Source organism: Microcaecilia unicolor, chromosome 3 (assembly GCF_901765095.1).
Source record: "Microcaecilia unicolor chromosome 3, aMicUni1.1, whole genome shotgun sequence".
Taxonomy (NCBI): domain Eukaryota; kingdom Metazoa; phylum Chordata; class Amphibia; order Gymnophiona; family Siphonopidae; genus Microcaecilia; species Microcaecilia unicolor.
The window spans coordinates 153,747,359-153,765,460 of NC_044033.1; the positions used below are offsets into that span (position 1 = coordinate 153,747,359).

The window sequence follows — 18,102 nt, forward strand, 5'->3', positions numbered from 1 at the left end:
TGAACATTTTAAAGAGGAGTTCACCTGTATGATCAGGGATTTAGACAAGACCCCATAATGTGATGGGACCAAACTTCTCAGTGGGATGTATACGTGATAATGGTCATACAAAAAGACAACAGAAATTTTATTACTTAATTTTAGGGCAAGGTCACTGAAGTATCTCCTGGGCAGTTCCAATAGTATCCCATTTATATAGTACTGCATGGTGCATACCTTTGCTCTCTCTGACCAGCCAAATGACTGTACAGTCACATCCAAACGCTTTATCAACATCTTCCTTCGAACATCATACTCATTGCTTATGGCTTGGTTAACTGCTTCAATTTTCTCCTGAAACAACAAATGAATTTGTTTTTACCTTGGAAGACAACATAAAAGATCTTAAAGGTAGATCATTCTACATGCATGGATTCTGATGGGTGCTTTTGAGATTGACAGATCAGCCAAATATATAGGTATGCAAAACAAAGACTTGAAAGAGTGCGGAAAAAACATTTCCTGTTGTGCCTTATATCAGCAATGCTTTGCAAAGCCCTTTTCTATACATGCACATAGTAGCTCTTCCATATATAATTCTTACAAATTAAGAAATAAACAAAATCATCCAGTGGGTAGCTGCAGAATAAGGATGTGTGCTTTGACGTTCCCATTCTCAACCTAAAGGCTTGTCATGATGATGAAGAGGAAAGGAAAAGTACCTGCTTTTCTACCAGAATCTTTACCAGTTCTCCCTCCAAGATCTATGGACATTTTGTAGTTCAAAGTGGAGAACTAAGGGCTTCTATTACAAAGTCACGCTAGTGATTCCCGTGAAAATGACAGGAAGCCCACAGGAATTGAATGGGCTTCCTCTCATTTGCCGCTCAGAGAATTGCTAGAACAGCTTTGTAAAAGAAGCCCCAACTGCTTTTCTGCTGCCTGCCTTATCAACGGTATGGTACTGGAGACCTCGCTCAGTCTGCATAGCGATACTCCCCAGTGCAACATGATGCAAAGGGAAGTGCAGTCTCCACTGTAGTCAGTGCAGCTTTCCATAGCTGACAGAAGGAGCAACCTTCCCTTGTGTGGAGCTAGCTGGACAGCAGTTTTTGGATAAGGCTTTCTGCATCAAGGTTCTGCAGCTGAATGTGGATTGTTCAGAGTTGTTTTACAATCACAGTCTAAAGTTTCTGGAGAGTGAGCAGAGCTTTGAATGATCAGATCAGTTCTACCTAAGCCTACTACTACTAATAGCATTTATATAGCGCTACCAGACGCACGCAGCGCTGAACACCTGACACAGACAGAGAGAGTCCCTGCTCAAAGAGCTTACAATCTAGATAAAACAAGACAGAAAAGACATTACGGGCAAGCCTAAAAGTATAACTTCAGAAGAAAGATGGACTGTAACCAAGTTCTGGACATTCAGAAAAAAAAAAAGATTTGATATTTCTTTATTTTCCCAAGGGATTTCATACAAATAACATGCTTTTGGAACATGCAGGAGTGAGGGGCTTAAAGCTGATCAATCTTTGATTAAGGAAAACCTTAGGTTACAGTCCAAAACAGAAGATATGATGAACTCTGGGGACACTTAATTTAAGAATTCTTAAATTTTTCTAATTCTTTTGTTTTGGCAAGTGAGATGTTTAAAAAATAAATGCATTTGATTGAAGTGTTGGAGTTCTCTATAGATATTGCCCCTGGAAGAAAAAAAATGTTGAACTAAGCAAATAACGATTATGGGAGGGAGGGGGTGTCAACTGACAAAAGAAGTTACCAATGGTCAGTCTGGATGTCTCAGTTTCTTTAGATTGGATGACATCCTGTCTATGCTTTTGGTGACTTTTGCATTAGTCAAGAATAGAGATTCAGGTTTAAAAACCGGATTGTTTCTTAGGCTGAACTACATTTCCCAATATTTATTAACTGGCGGTATATCAAATACAAGAGAACTATGAACTATGCTTCAAGAGTGATGCAGTGTAAGCGTAAAGCTTTCTTGTTGTTGTGTCCCACCGCCTTGTCAGTTAGGGGCTCAATTTCTTCTTTGATTCCCTTGTAAACATCTAAGTTCTAAAGGAGCTGCTATGTTTTCTGGAAACCAGATTATTTCAAGAAATGTTTGGCTAGTAAATCATCTGACTAATCTGAATGTGTGATGGGGTTTATAGTTGAGTATTTATCTTTATTATGTTAACTTTTTAAATTCAGAACTGCATATATTTTCTTCAAAATTTATTTTCTTGCTGCCTTCTGGTACATGTTCTAATTTAACTTCCTTTCCTACCTATTTGCATTTCTTGTTTTCTATTGTTTTTAATTATTTTATTTTGTATTACTTGCTTGGGGGGGGGGGGGGGGGTCATTTCTTTATCTGCTGAGAAGGTAAAATTATGTATCATACCTGATAATTTTCTTTCCATTAATCATAGCTGATCAATCCATAGACTGGTGGGTTGTGTCCATCTACCAGCAGGTGGAGATAGAGAGCAATCCTTTTGCCTCCCTATATGTGGTCATGTGCTGCCGGAAACTCCTCAGTATGTCGATATCCAAGCTCCATCCGCAGGACTCAGCACTTAAAGAATTACACCCACAAAGGGACACTCTGCCCAGCTCACCACCGCCGAAACGGGGGAGGGGAATTAACCCAGCTCATCCCCACACAAGTGGGGGAGGGGAATCCGTCCAGCTCATCCCCGCGGAGCGGGGGAGGGACACCACCCCGCCGATGCGGGGGGGGGGGGGATCTGGCTTATCCTGCAACCGCAACCGCGGGAGGAGCTGACTGACCCTAACACCACCGAAGCGGGAGGGGTACAAAGCTGCCCTACAACCGCCCGAAGCGGGAGGGAACGCCGGCAGAATTTAGGTCTCAATCCAGCCCCGTAAAACGGAGGGGAGAGGAATGCAGCAGCTCACTTGAACACAAACTCGTCTCAACTCTTGAAGAATCCAATTGAAAAAACTTGAACACGAAGTCCTCCTGAAGACTAAACTTGCAGCTGAAATGCAACCAGAATATAAACAGTACAGATATCTGGGAGGGGCTATGGATTGATCAGCTATGATTAATGGAAAGAAAATTATCAGGTATGATACATAATTTTACCTTCCATATCATCAAGCTGATCAATCCATAGACTGGTGGGATGTACTGAAGCAGTACTCACCCAGGGCGGGACATAGAAATCCCTGACCGCAACACTGAAGCTCCAAACCGGGCCTCCGCCCGAGCAGCCACAGTCAAGCGGTAATGCCTGGAGAAGGTATGCGCCGAAGCCCAAGTTGCCGCCTTGCAAATCTCTTCCAAGGAGACGGACCCTGGCCTCTGCCATCGAGGCCGCCTGAGCTCTAGAGGAGTGAGCCTTCAGCTGGATAGGCGGCACCTTCCCCGCGGCCACATAAGCTGCTGCAATGGCTTCCTTGACCCATCTTGCCACTGTAGGCTTAGCAGCCTACAGACCCTTACGAGGACCTGCAAACAGGACAAACAGATGATCCAATTTCCGGAAATCATTGGTCACTTCCAAGTATCTGATGATGACTCGTCTCACATCCAGATATTTGAGAGCAGAGTACTCCTCTGGGTAGTCCTCCCTACGAAAGGAAGGGAGACAGAGCTGCTGATTCACATGGAAGCGAGAAACAATCTTGGGCAGAAAGGAAGGCACTGCGCGAATAGTCACTCCTGCCTCAGTGAACCGCAGAAAAGGCTCTCGACATGAGAGCGCCTGGAGCTCGGAAACTCTTCTGGCTGAAGTGATAGCCACCAAAAAGACTGCTTCCAACGTCAGGTCTTTCAGAGATGCCCTTGACAAGGGTTCAAAAGGCGGCTTCTGCAAGGCTCTTAGTACCAGATTGAGATTCCACGCAGGCACCACCGAGTGCAGAGGAGGGCGCAGGTGATTAACTCCTTTGAGAAAACGCACCACATCTGGCTGCGAAGCCAGGGAAGCACCCTTCAGGCGGCCCCTGAAGCAAGCCAGAGCCGCTACCTGGACTTTAAGGGAACTGAGCGACAGGCCTTTCTCCAGACCTTCTTGCAGGAACGCCAACACTGAAGAGATTGGAGCAGTGAAGGGAGAAAGTGAGCCTGCTTCACACCACGTTGCAAAGGTACGCCAAACCCTGGCGTAAGCAGTAGAAGTAGAGCGCTTCATCGCTCTCAGCATAGCGGCGATGACCTTGTCTGAGAAGCCCTTCTTCCTCAGACGCTGCCGCTCAATAGCCAGGCCGTAAGACCAAAGGGGGAGGGATCCTCCATCACCACGGGACCCTGATGCAACAGGCCCTGCTTCGCTGGCAGTCGCAGAGGTTCGTCCACTGAGAGCCTGATCAAGTCCGCATACCAGGGACGTCTGGGCCAGTCCGGACCCACCAGGATTACCCGGCCCGGATGCTTTGCCACCCGGTCTAGCACCCTGCCCAACATGGGCCAGGGCGGGAACACATAGAGAAGCTCCTGTGTTGGCCACTGTTGGAGGAGAGCATCTACTCCCAGAGATCGAGGGTCCCGGCCTCTGCTGAAAAAGCACGGCACTTGGCAATTGGCCGATGACGCCATCAGATCTAGGCTCGGCTGGCCCCAGCGCTTCGTGATGTCCAAGAACGCCTGAACCGATAGCTGCCACTCTCCGGGATCCAAGGTATGGCGACTGAGAAAGTCCACCTTGACATTCATGACTCCGGCAATGTGCGCTGACAGCTGTTCCAGGTTCGCTTCCGCCCACTGGCAAATATTCATAGCCTCCTTGGCTAGAGGGGCGCTCTTGGTACCTCCCTGGCGGTTGACATAGGCCACAGCAGTGGCATTGTCCGACAGGACCCGTGCTGGCTTCAGCGCCAGTACCGGGAGGAACTCCAAAAGCGCCAACCGAATGGCTCTGAGTTCCAGGAGGTTGATAGACCACTTTGCCTCAGCAGGAGACCAAAGCCCCTGCGCTGTCCTTCCCAAACAGTGGGCTCCCCAGCCCGACAAAGAGGCGTCCGTCGTGACCACAATCCACTCTGGGGTCACAAGAGGCATTCCTGCAGACAACTTGTCTGTCTTCAGCCACCAGCTCAGCGCCTTGCGCACTGCTGGGTCCAAGGGAAGGCGCACAGCATAATCCTCCGACACTGGAGTCCAGCGCTGTAGCAGAGAGTGTTGGAGTGGTCTCATATGAGCCCTGATCCAGGGCACTACTTCCATCGTGGCCGTCATAGAGCCCAACAGCTGCACATAGTCCCAAGCCCGAAGAGGAGAGGCTACTAGGAACTGGTCCACCTGAGCCTGAAGTTTGACAATCCGATTGTCCGGCAGGAACACTCTGCCCACTTGGGTGTCGAAACGAACTCCCAGATACTCCAGGGACTGAGTCGGGCGCAGCTGGCTTTCCTCCCAGTTGATGATCCATCCCAGGGAGCTCAAAAGAGCAATCACCCGGTCCACAGCTTTGCCGCACTCTGCATAAGAGGGGGCTCGGATCAACCAGTCGTCCATATAAGGATGGACTTGGACTTCTTCCTTTCTCAGGAAGGCCGCGATGACCACCATTACTTTGGAGAAGGTCCGCGGAGCAGTAGCCAACCCAAACGGGAGGGCTCTGAACTGGAAGTGTCGGCTCAGAACTGCAAAACGCAGAAAGCGTTGATGAGGAGGCCAGATGGGAAAATGCAAGTACGCTTCCTTGATGTCCAAGGATGCCAGGAACTCCCCTGCCTTCACTGCCGCTATAACAGAGCGGAGAGGCTCCATGCGAAAGTGCCGAACTTTCAAGGCCCGATTGACCCCTTTGAGGTCGAGGATAGGCCGGACAGAACCTCCTTTCTTTGGTGCCACCAAGTAAAAGGAGTAACGTCCCTTGCCAAGCTGATTTACTGGCATCGGAACGACCGCACCCAGGCGGATCAGATTGTCCAAAGTCTGCTGCACTGCCACAGCTTTGACCGGAGACTTGCAGGGAGAGAGTACAAACCCATCTCTTAAGGGTCGGCAGAACTCTAGCTTGTAGCCGTCTCTGATGACTTCCAGCACTCAAGCGTCTGAAGTTACTCTGGTCCACTCGCCCAGAAACGAGGACAGGCGTCCTCCAATCTGCACTGGGGCGTGGACCAAGGCCCCGTCATTGGGTACGAGACCCTGGGGGAGGACCGGAGGGCGCACCTCCGGGACGGCGGTCTCTGCGAAAGGAATGCTGCTTGGGGGAGAAGTTCCTCTTGAAGGAAGAGGGGGCAGAAGAGCCCGACCTGCCCGGGCAGTACCGACGGGCTTCCTGAAACCGTCCTCTGGAGGTACTGGGGCGAGTACTGGCCCGAGCCCTGACCTCTGGTAACCTCTTGCCCTTAGACGTGCCGAGATCGGTCACGATTTTGTCCAGCTCGACCCCAAAGAGCAGCTTGCCTTTAAAAGGCAATTTAGCCAGGCGGGACTTAGAGGCGTGGTCAGCAGACCAATACTTCAGCCAAAGCCACCGCCACGCAGAGATTGTCTGAGCCATGCCTTAGCCGAGGCTCTCAAGACATCATACAGCAAGTCTGCCAAATAGGCCAAGCCCGATTCCAGGGCTGGCCAATCAGCCCTCAAGGAAGGATCCGAGGGGGAAGCCCGCTGCACCATAGTCAGGCACGCCCTAGCCACATAGGAGCTGCACACTGAGGCCTGCAAACTTAAAGCAGCCGCCTCAAAGGACGACCTTAAGGCCGCCTCCAATCTTCTGTCTTGGGCGTCCTTTAGGGCCGTGCCACCTTCCACCGGCAACGCCGTTTTCTTAGTCACCGCAGTGATTAAAGAATCCACGGTAGGCCACAGAAAGGCCTCACATTCACCTACAGGCAAAGGATAGAGGCGGGACATAGCCCTAGCCACTTTGAGGCTCGCTTCCGGGACATCCCATTGAGCCGAAATCAAGGTGTGCATGGCATCATGCACGTGGAAGGTTCTAGGCGGCGCTTCGTCCCCAGCATAATGGCAGAGCCAACAGGGGCTGAGGGAGAGACGTCCTCCAGAGAGGAAAACTTCAAAATGCTCATGGCCTGCAATAACAGGTTGGGCAAATCCTCTGAGCGAAAGAGCCGCGCTGCAGAGGGGTCATCCGCTCCATCCGAGCGGGGATCCGTCTCCTCCAAGGAATCCCCAAAGGACCGTTGGGAGAACTCAGATACGCTGCCCTCATCTACATCGGAGGAGACAAAGTCCTCCAAGGCCTGGGAATCCACCCAAGGGCGTTTACTTCCAGGGGCCTCAACCTCTTTACCAGCTGAGGGAGCAGGGGCAGCGTTTTGCATAAGGAAGGCCTGATGCAGCAGCAAAATAAACTCGGGGGAGAAACCCCCCAGACTGTGCACTTCCGCAGCCTGGGCCACAGCCCTAGACGCACCCTCAACCGGCGCTCGCAAGAGCGGGGGAGAGACATGCTGCGCATCCAAGATGGCGTCCGGCGCGACACTCCGCGAAGGAGCCGCGCGGGAAGAACGGCGCTTAACTTTAGCCGTTTTATGCCGTCACCCAAATTAAGGGCGTTCATGGCATTAACGTCTCCCACCTCAAGGGCGGCCCAAGAAGAAGCCGTCCGAGCAGCGTGGCCGGCCAAGATGGCGGAGGCGAGCAGCGGGGGATGGGCGTTTATGGCGGGAAAAACCGCCACACCGGAGGAAGTACCGGGACACTCATCGGTCTCCAAACTGTCACCCAACAAGGGCGAATCAGGCTTTAAGACCCCCGCATCCCCTCTAGAAGCGCACATGCGATCCGGGGAGCGATTCTTTGCGCCCTCGCCCTCCGACGCCATAGGCCACGTGGAGATCAATCGGGGAACCCCCTGCCCGCTACAAAAAGGTAAAAATTACCTGCGTTCCGCTCCGAGCTGTAACGAACTGGTGTCCCTGTGAGTAGCTGTAATAAACGTTTAAATAAACGTCGAAATAAACGCCCTTAAGGACGTTCAAAAAAAAATTTTTTTTTTTTTCTTTTTTAACGGAGCCAGCGGGAGGGGGAGAAAAGGAGGGACCTGGCACCACCAGGTTTGCACTTGCTCAAGAAGAGCCCTCAACCCCAGGCACTCAACAAAACCTAAAAATTAGGCTTGGAGGCCTAGCCAGAGCTGCTGCTGTGTGTGACCACCACCTGCTGAGATAGAGAACATACTGAGGAGTTTCCGGCAGCACATGACCACATATAGGGAGGCAAAAGGATTGCTCTCTATCTCCACCTGCTGGTAGATGGACACAACCCACCAGTCCATGGATTGATCAGCTTGATGATATGGAAATATGAAATAAAAAGAAAATAATCCAGGTAATGTAATCAAAGCACAGTCTTGTTTAAATCAACAGCCAAAGAGAGTGGGAAAAATGTTCATCGTTCATCCTTTTATGAACAAAAGGATAACACTTCTTTCAAAGCTGATTTTGGGATGCTCAATGTAGCTAAGTGTAAGATTAAAAATTCATACCATTTTTTTTAAAAGAAGGTGAGAGACAAATCTCTGAACTTACTGAGCCTCTTAGATGAAAGTATATCAACTCAATAGTGAAAGAAGTTTACATGTTTTAACGGCAGCTGCTAAATGTATAAACCCCCTATCTGGATAGTGCTGGAAATTCTTCAGATAATGTTGGGTCAGAATGAGAGTGTTATGCCCAGCAATACAAAGAGACAGCGTCAATGTGGGCTACTGTGAAGATGTGTTAATTTTACCATTAACCCCCATTATTACTAACTAGGTCGCACTGCATAAAATGAGACCTGTGCTAAAACAGCATGAGCAAGTGGAAAAATAACATAACATGTCTTAAATTAGCTTACATTAATAACTATTCCCTTTAGCAGTTTAAGTTAGTAACTTTTTTGTTGTCCTACCTGTACTGCTGGCCAATTATACATATACTAGCCGTTAAGCCCGTAAAAACGGGCGAGTATTGCAGCCCTCCTCTCTCCCCTGGCCTCACCCCGTCCACTGATCCTCCCCCCCATATTCAGCAACCCTCCTCTTTCCCTTGGCCTCCCCCTCCCCCCATGTCCAGCAACCCTCCTCTCTGCCCTGCTCTCACCCCATGTCCAGCAACCATGCCCCCTGCCCTCCCTCCTCTTCGCCGCTCCCTCCGCCCTCCGGGCTGGGCCCCCTGCACTGACCTGACAGCGCCTCTCACCTCCGTGTGAAAGCGTTACAGGCAGCAGCAGATCGCTCTGCTCCTGCCTGCAACCCTTCCACACGGAGGTGAGAGGCACTGTCAGGTCAGTGCAGGGGGCCCGATACGGAGGGGGGCGGGAGCGGCGGCGGGGATGGGGGGTGGAGGTCGGTTTGCGTGATGGTCGTTTCCAGGCGGCAGCGTCCGACAGTCCGACTCCGTTTCCCTCTCTGTTCCGCCCTCTGACGTCATGACGTCTTGACGCGAGGGCGGGACAGAGAGGGAAGTCTGTACTGCGCATTTGCAGGTGAGTCGGTCACTTGCCGTTTATATGTTTGATTTAGCACTGTTGCTTCTACAGATACAGCGAAGATACTTCCCTGTAGCAGGTATTCTCCGAGGACAGCAGGCCATTCATTCTCATCCATGTGGGTGATGTCATCCACGTTGCTTGGTGCGGCGCCTAAACAAGCTAATACAGCTTTAAGAACACGTGCAGCATCCCCACAGTGCATGCACGAGTGCCTCCCACCCGCCGCAAGAACGCGGGACCATCAGTACAATAATATAGCATGGAAAACAACTCCAATGGGAGGTGGGACAGTATGTGAGAACGAATGGCTAACTACCAGACTCGCCAAAAATAAGCTTTGGCTGTGGATCTTGCAATGGTGAGGGCAAAATAGTACTTAACCTGAAACTATATACAACTGTAGGAGAGTGCAGCCTGGAACAGAACAAAACAGGCCTGGGGGGGGGGGGGGGGGGTGTGGAGGGGGAGTTGGATTCTAGACCCCAAACAAATTCAGCAGAACTGTGTCCAAACAGACTACTGCATTAGGTATCTTGCTCAAGGCAGTAGTGAGATGTGAACGTGTGGACTGAAGACCACATTGCAGCCTTGCAAAATTTCTTAAAATAGAGGTCGACCTCAAGTGGGCTACCGATGCAGCCATGGCTCCGACATTGTGAGCCTTGACATGACCCTCAAGAGTCAGCCCAGCCTGGAAATAAAGTGAATGAAATGAAATCTGCCAGCCAATTGGAGATTGTGTGTTGGGATCAAAAGGAACAAGAAGCTGGGTTGACTGTCTGTAGGGCCTAGTTCGCTCCAAGTAAAGGGCCAATGCTCGCCTGCAGTACAAGTTGTGCAGTGTGCTTTCGCCAGGATGGGAACGAGGTTTGGGAAAGAATGTTAGAAGAACGATCGACTGGTTCAGATGGAACTACAACTCAACCTTAGGCAGGAACTTTGGATGCATGCGGAGAACTACTCTGTTATGATGAAATTTCATACAAGGTGGATCCACTACTAAAGCCTGAAGAACACTGACCCTGCAAGCTGAAGTCACAGCCACCAAAAACAGAACCTTCCAGGTCAAGTACTTCAGATGACAGGAATCAAGCAGCTCAAAAGGAGCTTTCATCAGCTGGGTGAGGAGGACGTTAAGGTCTCATGGCAGAGGCAGAGGTCTGACACGGGGTTTTGCCAAAAGCAAACCTCTCATGAAGCGAACTAGAGGCTGTCCAGAGATATGCCTACCCTCTACACGGTGATGGTAAGCACTAATTGCACTAAGGTGAACCCTTACAGAGTTGGTCTTGACTCAAAAGAGTAGAAGGTATTCAAGCAGTGTCTGTGTAGGGTAAGAAAGGGGACCTAAGGCCTTATCCTCACACCAGATGGCAAACCTCCTCCATTTGAAAGAGAAACACCTCTTAGTGGACTCTTTCCTGGATGCCAGCAAGACCCAGGATTCACCCTCAGGAACATGCATGGAAGCAAATTCTAAGCTCTCAACATCCAGGCTGTGAGGGCCAGAGACTGGAGGTTGGGATGCAGAAAAAAATCCCTCATTCTGCCTGATCAGGGTCATAAAACACTCCAAGCTTTTTTCAGAGGACAACTCCAGAAGAAGATGGAACCATATCTGCCTGGGCAAGTATGGAGCTATCAGGATCCTCGGTCTTGAAGTTTCAGCAAAGTCTTTCCCACAACTTGTGGGCCACAAGATGAATGGGAGGATATGTATACAGTAGACCTGTCCCTCAATGAAGAAGGAAAGCATCTGACGCTAGTCTGTCATGGGCCTGGAGCAGAACTCAGGGACTTTGTGATTGTGCTGAGTGGCAAAGAGATCCACAGAGGGAGTGCCCCATGATCAAAAGATCTCGCGGCCAACGCCCATGTTGAGTGACTACTCGTGCAATTTCATGACCCTGCTAAGTCTATTGTTCAGTTTGTTGGATTTGCCCACCAGGTAAGTGGCCTTGAGCAGCATCCCATGCTGGACTTCCACATCAGGACAACCTCCTGACACAGTGGGTGTGATCCTGGAAGTCCCACAGTCAAACTGGACCAAACTGTCCACCAAAGCAGAGTCTGAACCAACTCTGGTGTTACTCGAATGACATCTGCTAGCTTCCCAGGGGCTTGGCACCACTGGGAAGCTAGGGTTCACTGGGCAGATCTCATGTGAAGACGTGCCATGGGCGTGACACGGACAATGGAGGCCATGTGGCCTAACAATTTCAACATCTCCCGAGCTGTGACCTGCTGGCTGGCTGGCTCAAACCTGAGTGGCAAGAGCGACAAGGGTGTCGGCCCTCGGCACAGGGAGAAAAGCCTGCGTCTGCTGCGTGTCTAGTAGGGCTCCGATGAACTCCAATTGCTGAACAGAATGGAGATGGGACTCAAGTTTAAAACTAACACTAGAAACTCCAACACCTGAATAGTTCTCCGCGTGGACTCCTGAGCACCGTCCTTCGACCAGCCAATCATCCAAATAGGGGAACACATGGGCTCCTAGTCTATGTAGAAACTACTGCAAGACATTTGGTAAAAACCCTAGAAGGCCAAAAGGCAACAGGCAGTACTGAAAGTGATGTGTCCTCAGCCGAAATTGAAGATACTTCCTGTGACCTAGAAGCGAGTGTAAGCATCATAGCCAATCGTTTTCCTGAATCATGGGGAGAAGGGTGTACATAAGTACATAAGTAGTGCCATACTGGGAAAGACCAAAGGTCCATCTAGCCCAGCATCCTGTCACCGACAGTGGCCAATCCAGGTCAAGGGCACCTGGCACGCTCCCCAAACGTAAAAACATTCCAGACAAGTTATACCTAAAAATGCGGAATTTTTCCAAGTCCATTTAATAGTGGTCTATGGACTTGTCCTTTAGGAATCTATCTAACCCCTTTTTAAACTCCGTCAAGCTAACCGCCCGTACCACGTTCTCCGGCAACGAATTCCAGAGTCTAATTACACGTTGGGTGAAGAAAACTTTTCTCCGATTCGTTTTAAATTTACCACACTGTAGCTTCAACTCATGCCCTCTAGTCCTAGTATTTTTGGATAGCGTGAACAGTCGCTTCACATCCACCCGATCCATTCCACTCATTATTTTATACACTTCTATCATATCTCCCCTCAGCCGTCTCTTCGCCAAGCTGAAAAGCCCTAGCCTTCTCAGCCTCTCTTCATAGGAAAGTCGTCCCATCCCCACTATCATTTTCGTCGCCCTTCGCTGTACCTTTTCCAATTCTACTATATCTTTTTTGAGATACGGAGACCAGTACTGAACACAATACTCCACAATACTGAACGTTTCTTTGATCAGAAATTTATTCAAAGCCCTGAGATCTAGGATGGGACACATCCCACCTGTTTTTTTGGGCACAAGGAAGCACCAGTAATAAATTCCCTGCCCTTCTTCCCCTAGTGGAATGGGCTCGACCGCATGGGCCTTCAGAAGGGCGGACAGTTCCTCTGCAAGTACTTGCTTGTACTGAGAGCTGAATTGACACGCTCTCAGAGGGCAATTTGGTGGTCTTTTGACACCAATGCCGGGCGTAACCAAGATGGACTATTTGGAGAAACCACTGGTCGGAGGTTGCAAGGGGCCACTTTTCTTGAAAAAAAAATTCAGCCTCCCTCCAACTGGTAGGTTGTCCGGGATGGTCACATTTACAGCGGCTATGCTCTGCTGGAGCCAGTCAAAAGCTTGTCACCAGCTTTGACTTGAAAGCTGGATAGGCCTTGGGTACAACGCTGTTGACGAGAACGAGCTTACTAGGACTGAGCCTGCTCAGGCTGGCGAGAAGAAAAACCTCCTAGATGAGGAGGAAGGTGCAGAAGACATCCACCGGGAGAGAATGTCAATGGTGTCAGTGTGTTTCTTGATGAGGTCGGCGACCTCCTCCACCTAGTCTCCAAAAAGGTTATCTCCCCGGCACATGGCATCCGTAAACCTTAGCTGGACCGCCTGGTCTAAGTCAGACACGCAGCCATGAGAATCTAAGCATCACTGTGCTCTGGGCAGAGATCCTGGACACCACATCAAAGGTTTCACAGGCACCCCTGGCCAAGAACTTTCTGTATGCCTTCTGCTGCTTGACCAATTGGCAAAGAGATTTGGCCTGTTTCTGTGGGAAACAGTCTGCCAAATCAGACGTACTGTGCACCAAACTCCACAAGAATAGGCTCATATAGAGCTGGTAAGATTGAATACAGGAAATGAGCATAGAGGCCCGATACAGCTTCCACCCAAAAGAATCCAGGGTTTTAGCTTTGCTGCCATGGGGCGCCAAAGCATAGGCCCTAGAACTCCTGGCTATTTTGAGCACAGATTCCACCACCAAAGAATGATGAGGCAACTGAGGTTTGTCAAACCCTGGGGAACTCTGGATCAGATACATGGTGTCTTTCTCTCTGGGCAAGGGGACTCCCAGTTCTTCACCTGAACATCTTTCAAGATCTAGTGAACAGGGACCATCATAGCCTCTCTAGGAGGAGATTTGTAAGACCTTGAACATCTCAGGCCCTGGGTTCATCCTCTGTCTCCAAATTGAATGGGAACAGCAGCCTCCATTTCCTGCAGAAAACCTAAGAAGGAAAAGGCACTCAGAGATTTCCTCCTTAACTCTGGAGGGGAGGGACCAGATCGGATACCATAGACCCCTCCTCCAAGAAGTACTGTGTATCCTCATCAGGCTCCCATGAGCACTCCTCACTGGCGTCGGCAAAAAACTCCTCATGGGAGGGCAGAGACCACACCTGCCTCAAAACAGAGGAGCTATGTCCTTTAGATGGGCATCGAGGTGTCAGTTCCATCCTCAACTCCAGCGAAGTTTTTTTTTTTTGATACATTTGTACCCTGCACTTTCCCACTCATGGCAGGCTCAATGCAGCTTACATGGGGCAATGGAGGGTTAAGTGACTTGCCCAGAGTCACAAGGAGCTGCCTGTGCCTGAAGTGGGAATTGAACTCAGTTCCTGAGGACCAAAGTCCACCACCCTAACCACTAGGCCACTCCTCCACTCTCCTTCACCAATGTCGAGGGAGTGCCAACACGGATGCTGTCGACACTGGTAGACAGGCTGAGGGCCTTGTGGGGCAATAGCAAGAGGCCCTCAGCCTGGTACATGCATCTCAGACCATGCACACTGTTGTAAAAACCCCACCAAGAGCTAAGGGAGCATGGTCTGGATGCGCTCATTGAGAGAGGCCATCGGGAAAGGTTGGGGGTGTCAGTTCAGAGACAGACTGTTGAACTTCAGTGATCGAGACAGCTGCCTGGTCCTGGCTGCAAGGAGACTTGCGCATCGGCACCTCCTATATGGAGGGGGGAGCAGTCCTCCCAGCACCAATGCTTCTCGGAGTCAGAATCCCTCGGTGCCACTGAGTTCCCTGCACCATGCATCGGGGAGGATCGATGCCAATGCCAGTCATCGATGCTCTTTGGTGCAGACAACGTGGAATCCTCACATCACCTCGGGGTTGGGTCCGATGCTAACCGGTCTCAGGGGCCCTGCAGTGCTCGGCATCAAGGCAGGTGTAGACCCACTTGATGCACGTTCACTCCAAGTGTCTGTCTGAGACAGGACTCTCAGCCATACAGACCGAAGTACCCAATGCAATTCCAGACATCAATGCCAATACAGACGCTGAGGTTTCGGACCGGGCTCCAAAAATGTTTTCTCTGAGCCTCTTTGACCAGCTGGGTTCTTTTCTTCATACGAAGGCAAAGAACACAGCTAGAATGGGTATGGTCGGGCCCAAACACTGAGTGTCTTTGCTAGAGATGGTCCTATTGCACTGGCTACAGCGCTTAAAATCATTGGGAACCTTTGATGACATGAAAGGGAAAACAGCTGTGGCCAAATCAAATGGCCTGATGGTGACTGGAAAAAAGGGCAAAAGCCAGAAATATAGAGCCCAACCAGAGCTCAGGCCTGAGAGGGCCTACTGAGTGCGGTAAAAACAAAGAACACTTAAAAGCGGGTGAAAAAAACAACTATAAAGGAAGGGAGAAGAAAGTTTATTAAAGAAAAAACAAAAATCAAGGTAAAAAACCCCAAAGGAAAGGCACAAAACTGAAAACATAATGCTCATACACCAGACGCTGTAAGGAGCATGGGACTATCGTGCTCTCGCCTCTCTGCAGATGAGAACAGACTGATGGTCCCACACTGTCACAGCAGGCAGGTAGGCACTTGCGCAAGTGCGATGGGGACGCTGTGCATGTAAAGCTGTATTAGCTTGTTTAAGCTCTACACCGGTCCTTGGAGAATGCCTTTGATACAAAAGCGTTTAAATGCCATGCTCAGGATTTTAAGCTTCTAGCAGGGGCGGACTGAAAGTGGTCTGGGCTGTTGGGTAGTGGTGGTTTGGGCCCCCTGTCCGGCTGCTGCCCCACACCCCCTCTACAGCTGCGCTGCTGCCCCCTACTGATACAGCTGACACCCCTGCTGCCCCGGTCCTACCTGAAGGGTCCTGGTGGTCTAGTAGTCTCTGAGGTGGGGGGAGGGGGGAGCACATTCTTTCCTGCCTGCTGCCGCTATTCCCTCACTTGCTGGCGCCACAGTTTTTAAAATAACGGCTGACACTTCCAGTGGTAGTCTTGCAGGTCTCAACACTCTCGCGATACTTCTGAAGGGAGTCTCGGCTGCCATTTTTAAAATATGACGGTGATGGGTAGGGGGAATAGCGGCAGCAGAATGGGCATGAAAGAACATATACCCCCCTCCACCTCCCGTAGAGGCCACTAGATCACCAGCGGCGCGCCTTTAAAGGTAGGACTGAGGAGGGCTGTAGTGTGCGGCGGCTATTCGGGCACAGCCTCTGGGTCCTCAGGCACTGCCCAGTTGCCCGAATGGTCAGTCCACCCCTGGCTTCTAGCACTAGAGGGGATGTACACAGTCTAGAATATAATGCATTCATTTATACCATCTGTCTTCATTAAACCATGCCCTAAATGGCTGACAATTTGCAGTCAAGTCTGCTGGAATGGCACGACTTCCTGTAATAAAATCATGGGATCTCCCAGCAGAATGACACACTGGTGACGCCAGAATACCAGAAAAAAAAAAGGGTCTCTATATAGATACTCACCCAGTGGGATGGCCCCAGTTGCTTGCTCAGTAAAGGCTTTCCCACATGATTTGGTGGCACTTTTGATAACATTTCTTTCAGCTGAAATAAAAGGACACAGGTATACACCCAGCTGATTTAGTTTTTAAAAAAGAACTGTACTTACTGAAAGAGATGACGAGCAAAGGAAGGAAGAACTAGTATAACAAGGAACATGGAGAACGATTTCTTTTCCTCTATTTTTAATTTCAAAAATGTACTTTACAAAAAAATAAAAATAAGAAATTTACGAAAGTCAGCCTAGTTCACATCATAAAAAGACTCCATTCATTAAAGCCAAAAAAATATTAAATAACCCCACAAAATCCCCCCCAAAATACACAAAAAAACTGGAAAGCAAATTAAACAATTAATTTAATCAAGTCAAAACAGATTAACTTTGAATAAAAGTTTTCAAAGGAGTTAGGTTTAAAAACGCATATCTATTTCCCTGATAAACCACTAAAGCGAAGATACTTACCTATAGCAGGTATTCTCCGAGGACAGCAGGCTGATTACTCTCACATGCGGGTCCACATCCGCGTTGGCCCGGGAATCGGCATTTTGCAACAACAAAAATAAAAAAAGTTTTGCCAGAATCTTCTGGCGTGCGTGCAGCGCACACCACGGATGCGCAGACTGACTTCCCACCTGCCAAGTTAAATCAAACAGTATAAGAAATAACAAATGACAACTCCAAAGGGTATGTGGGAGGGTTTGTGAGAATAATCAGCCTGCTGTCCGGAGAATACCTGCTACAGGTTAAGAATCTTTGCTTTCTCTGAGGACAAGCAGGCTGCTTGTTCTCACATGTGGGGTATCCCTGGCATCCAGGCTCACTCAAAACAATAAACATTGGTCAACTGGGCCTCGCAACGTCGAGGACACAATGAAGATTGACCTGAAACTATGTACAGCTAGCTGAGAGTGCAGCCTGGAACAGAATAAAACAGGCCTATGGGGGTGGAGCTGGATTCTAAACCCCAAACAGATTCTGCAGCACTGACTGCCCAAACCGACTGTCACATCAGGTATCCTGCTGAAGGCAGTAGTGAGATACGAATGTGTGGACTGCAAATCTCTTCAATGGAGGTTGACTTTAAGTGAGCCACCGACGCAGCCATGGCTCTAACATTATGAGTCATAACTTGATCCTCCAGAGTCAGCCCAGCTTGGGAATAAGTGAAGGATATGCAATCTGCGTTTTCCGATGGCGACTCCCCTCCTACTGGGATTAAAAGAAACAAACAACTGGGCGGACTGTCTGAAGGGCTTCCTTCACTCCATGTAAAAGGCCAATGCTCCCTTGCAGTCCAAGGTATGCAAGCTGCTTTCGCCAGGGTGGGCATGATGTCGGGGAATAAATGTTGGCAAGACAATTGACTGGTACAGATGGAACTCCAACACCACCTTTGGCAGGAACTTATGGTGCGTGCGGAGGACTACTACTAAGACCTGAAGCTCACTAACCCTATGAGCTGAAAGTAACAGCCAACAAGAAAATGACCTTCAAGTTCAAGTACTTTAGATGACAGGAATTCAGTGGCTCAAAAGGAGCATTCATCAGCTGGGTGAGAACGACGTTGGGATCCCA

The 18,102-nt window shown here is 49.6% G+C and overlaps 1 protein-coding gene across 2 annotated transcripts in view; it reads right to left on the reverse strand.

Annotated features, from left to right (window-relative positions):
- The window catches only part of FAM98A (family with sequence similarity 98 member A), an 84,585-nt gene that overhangs the window by 13,756 nt on the left and 52,727 nt on the right, over positions 1 to 18,102 (reverse strand). For both annotated transcript variants that reach the window (XM_030196506.1, XM_030196507.1), the window contains 2 exons: positions 16,491 to 16,571; positions 217 to 333 (listed from right to left, as the gene is read on the reverse strand). In XM_030196506.1, the coding sequence (XP_030052366.1) occupies positions 217 to 333; positions 16,491 to 16,571 (198 nt within the window). The remainder of the gene's footprint in view (positions 1 to 216; positions 334 to 16,490; positions 16,572 to 18,102) is intronic.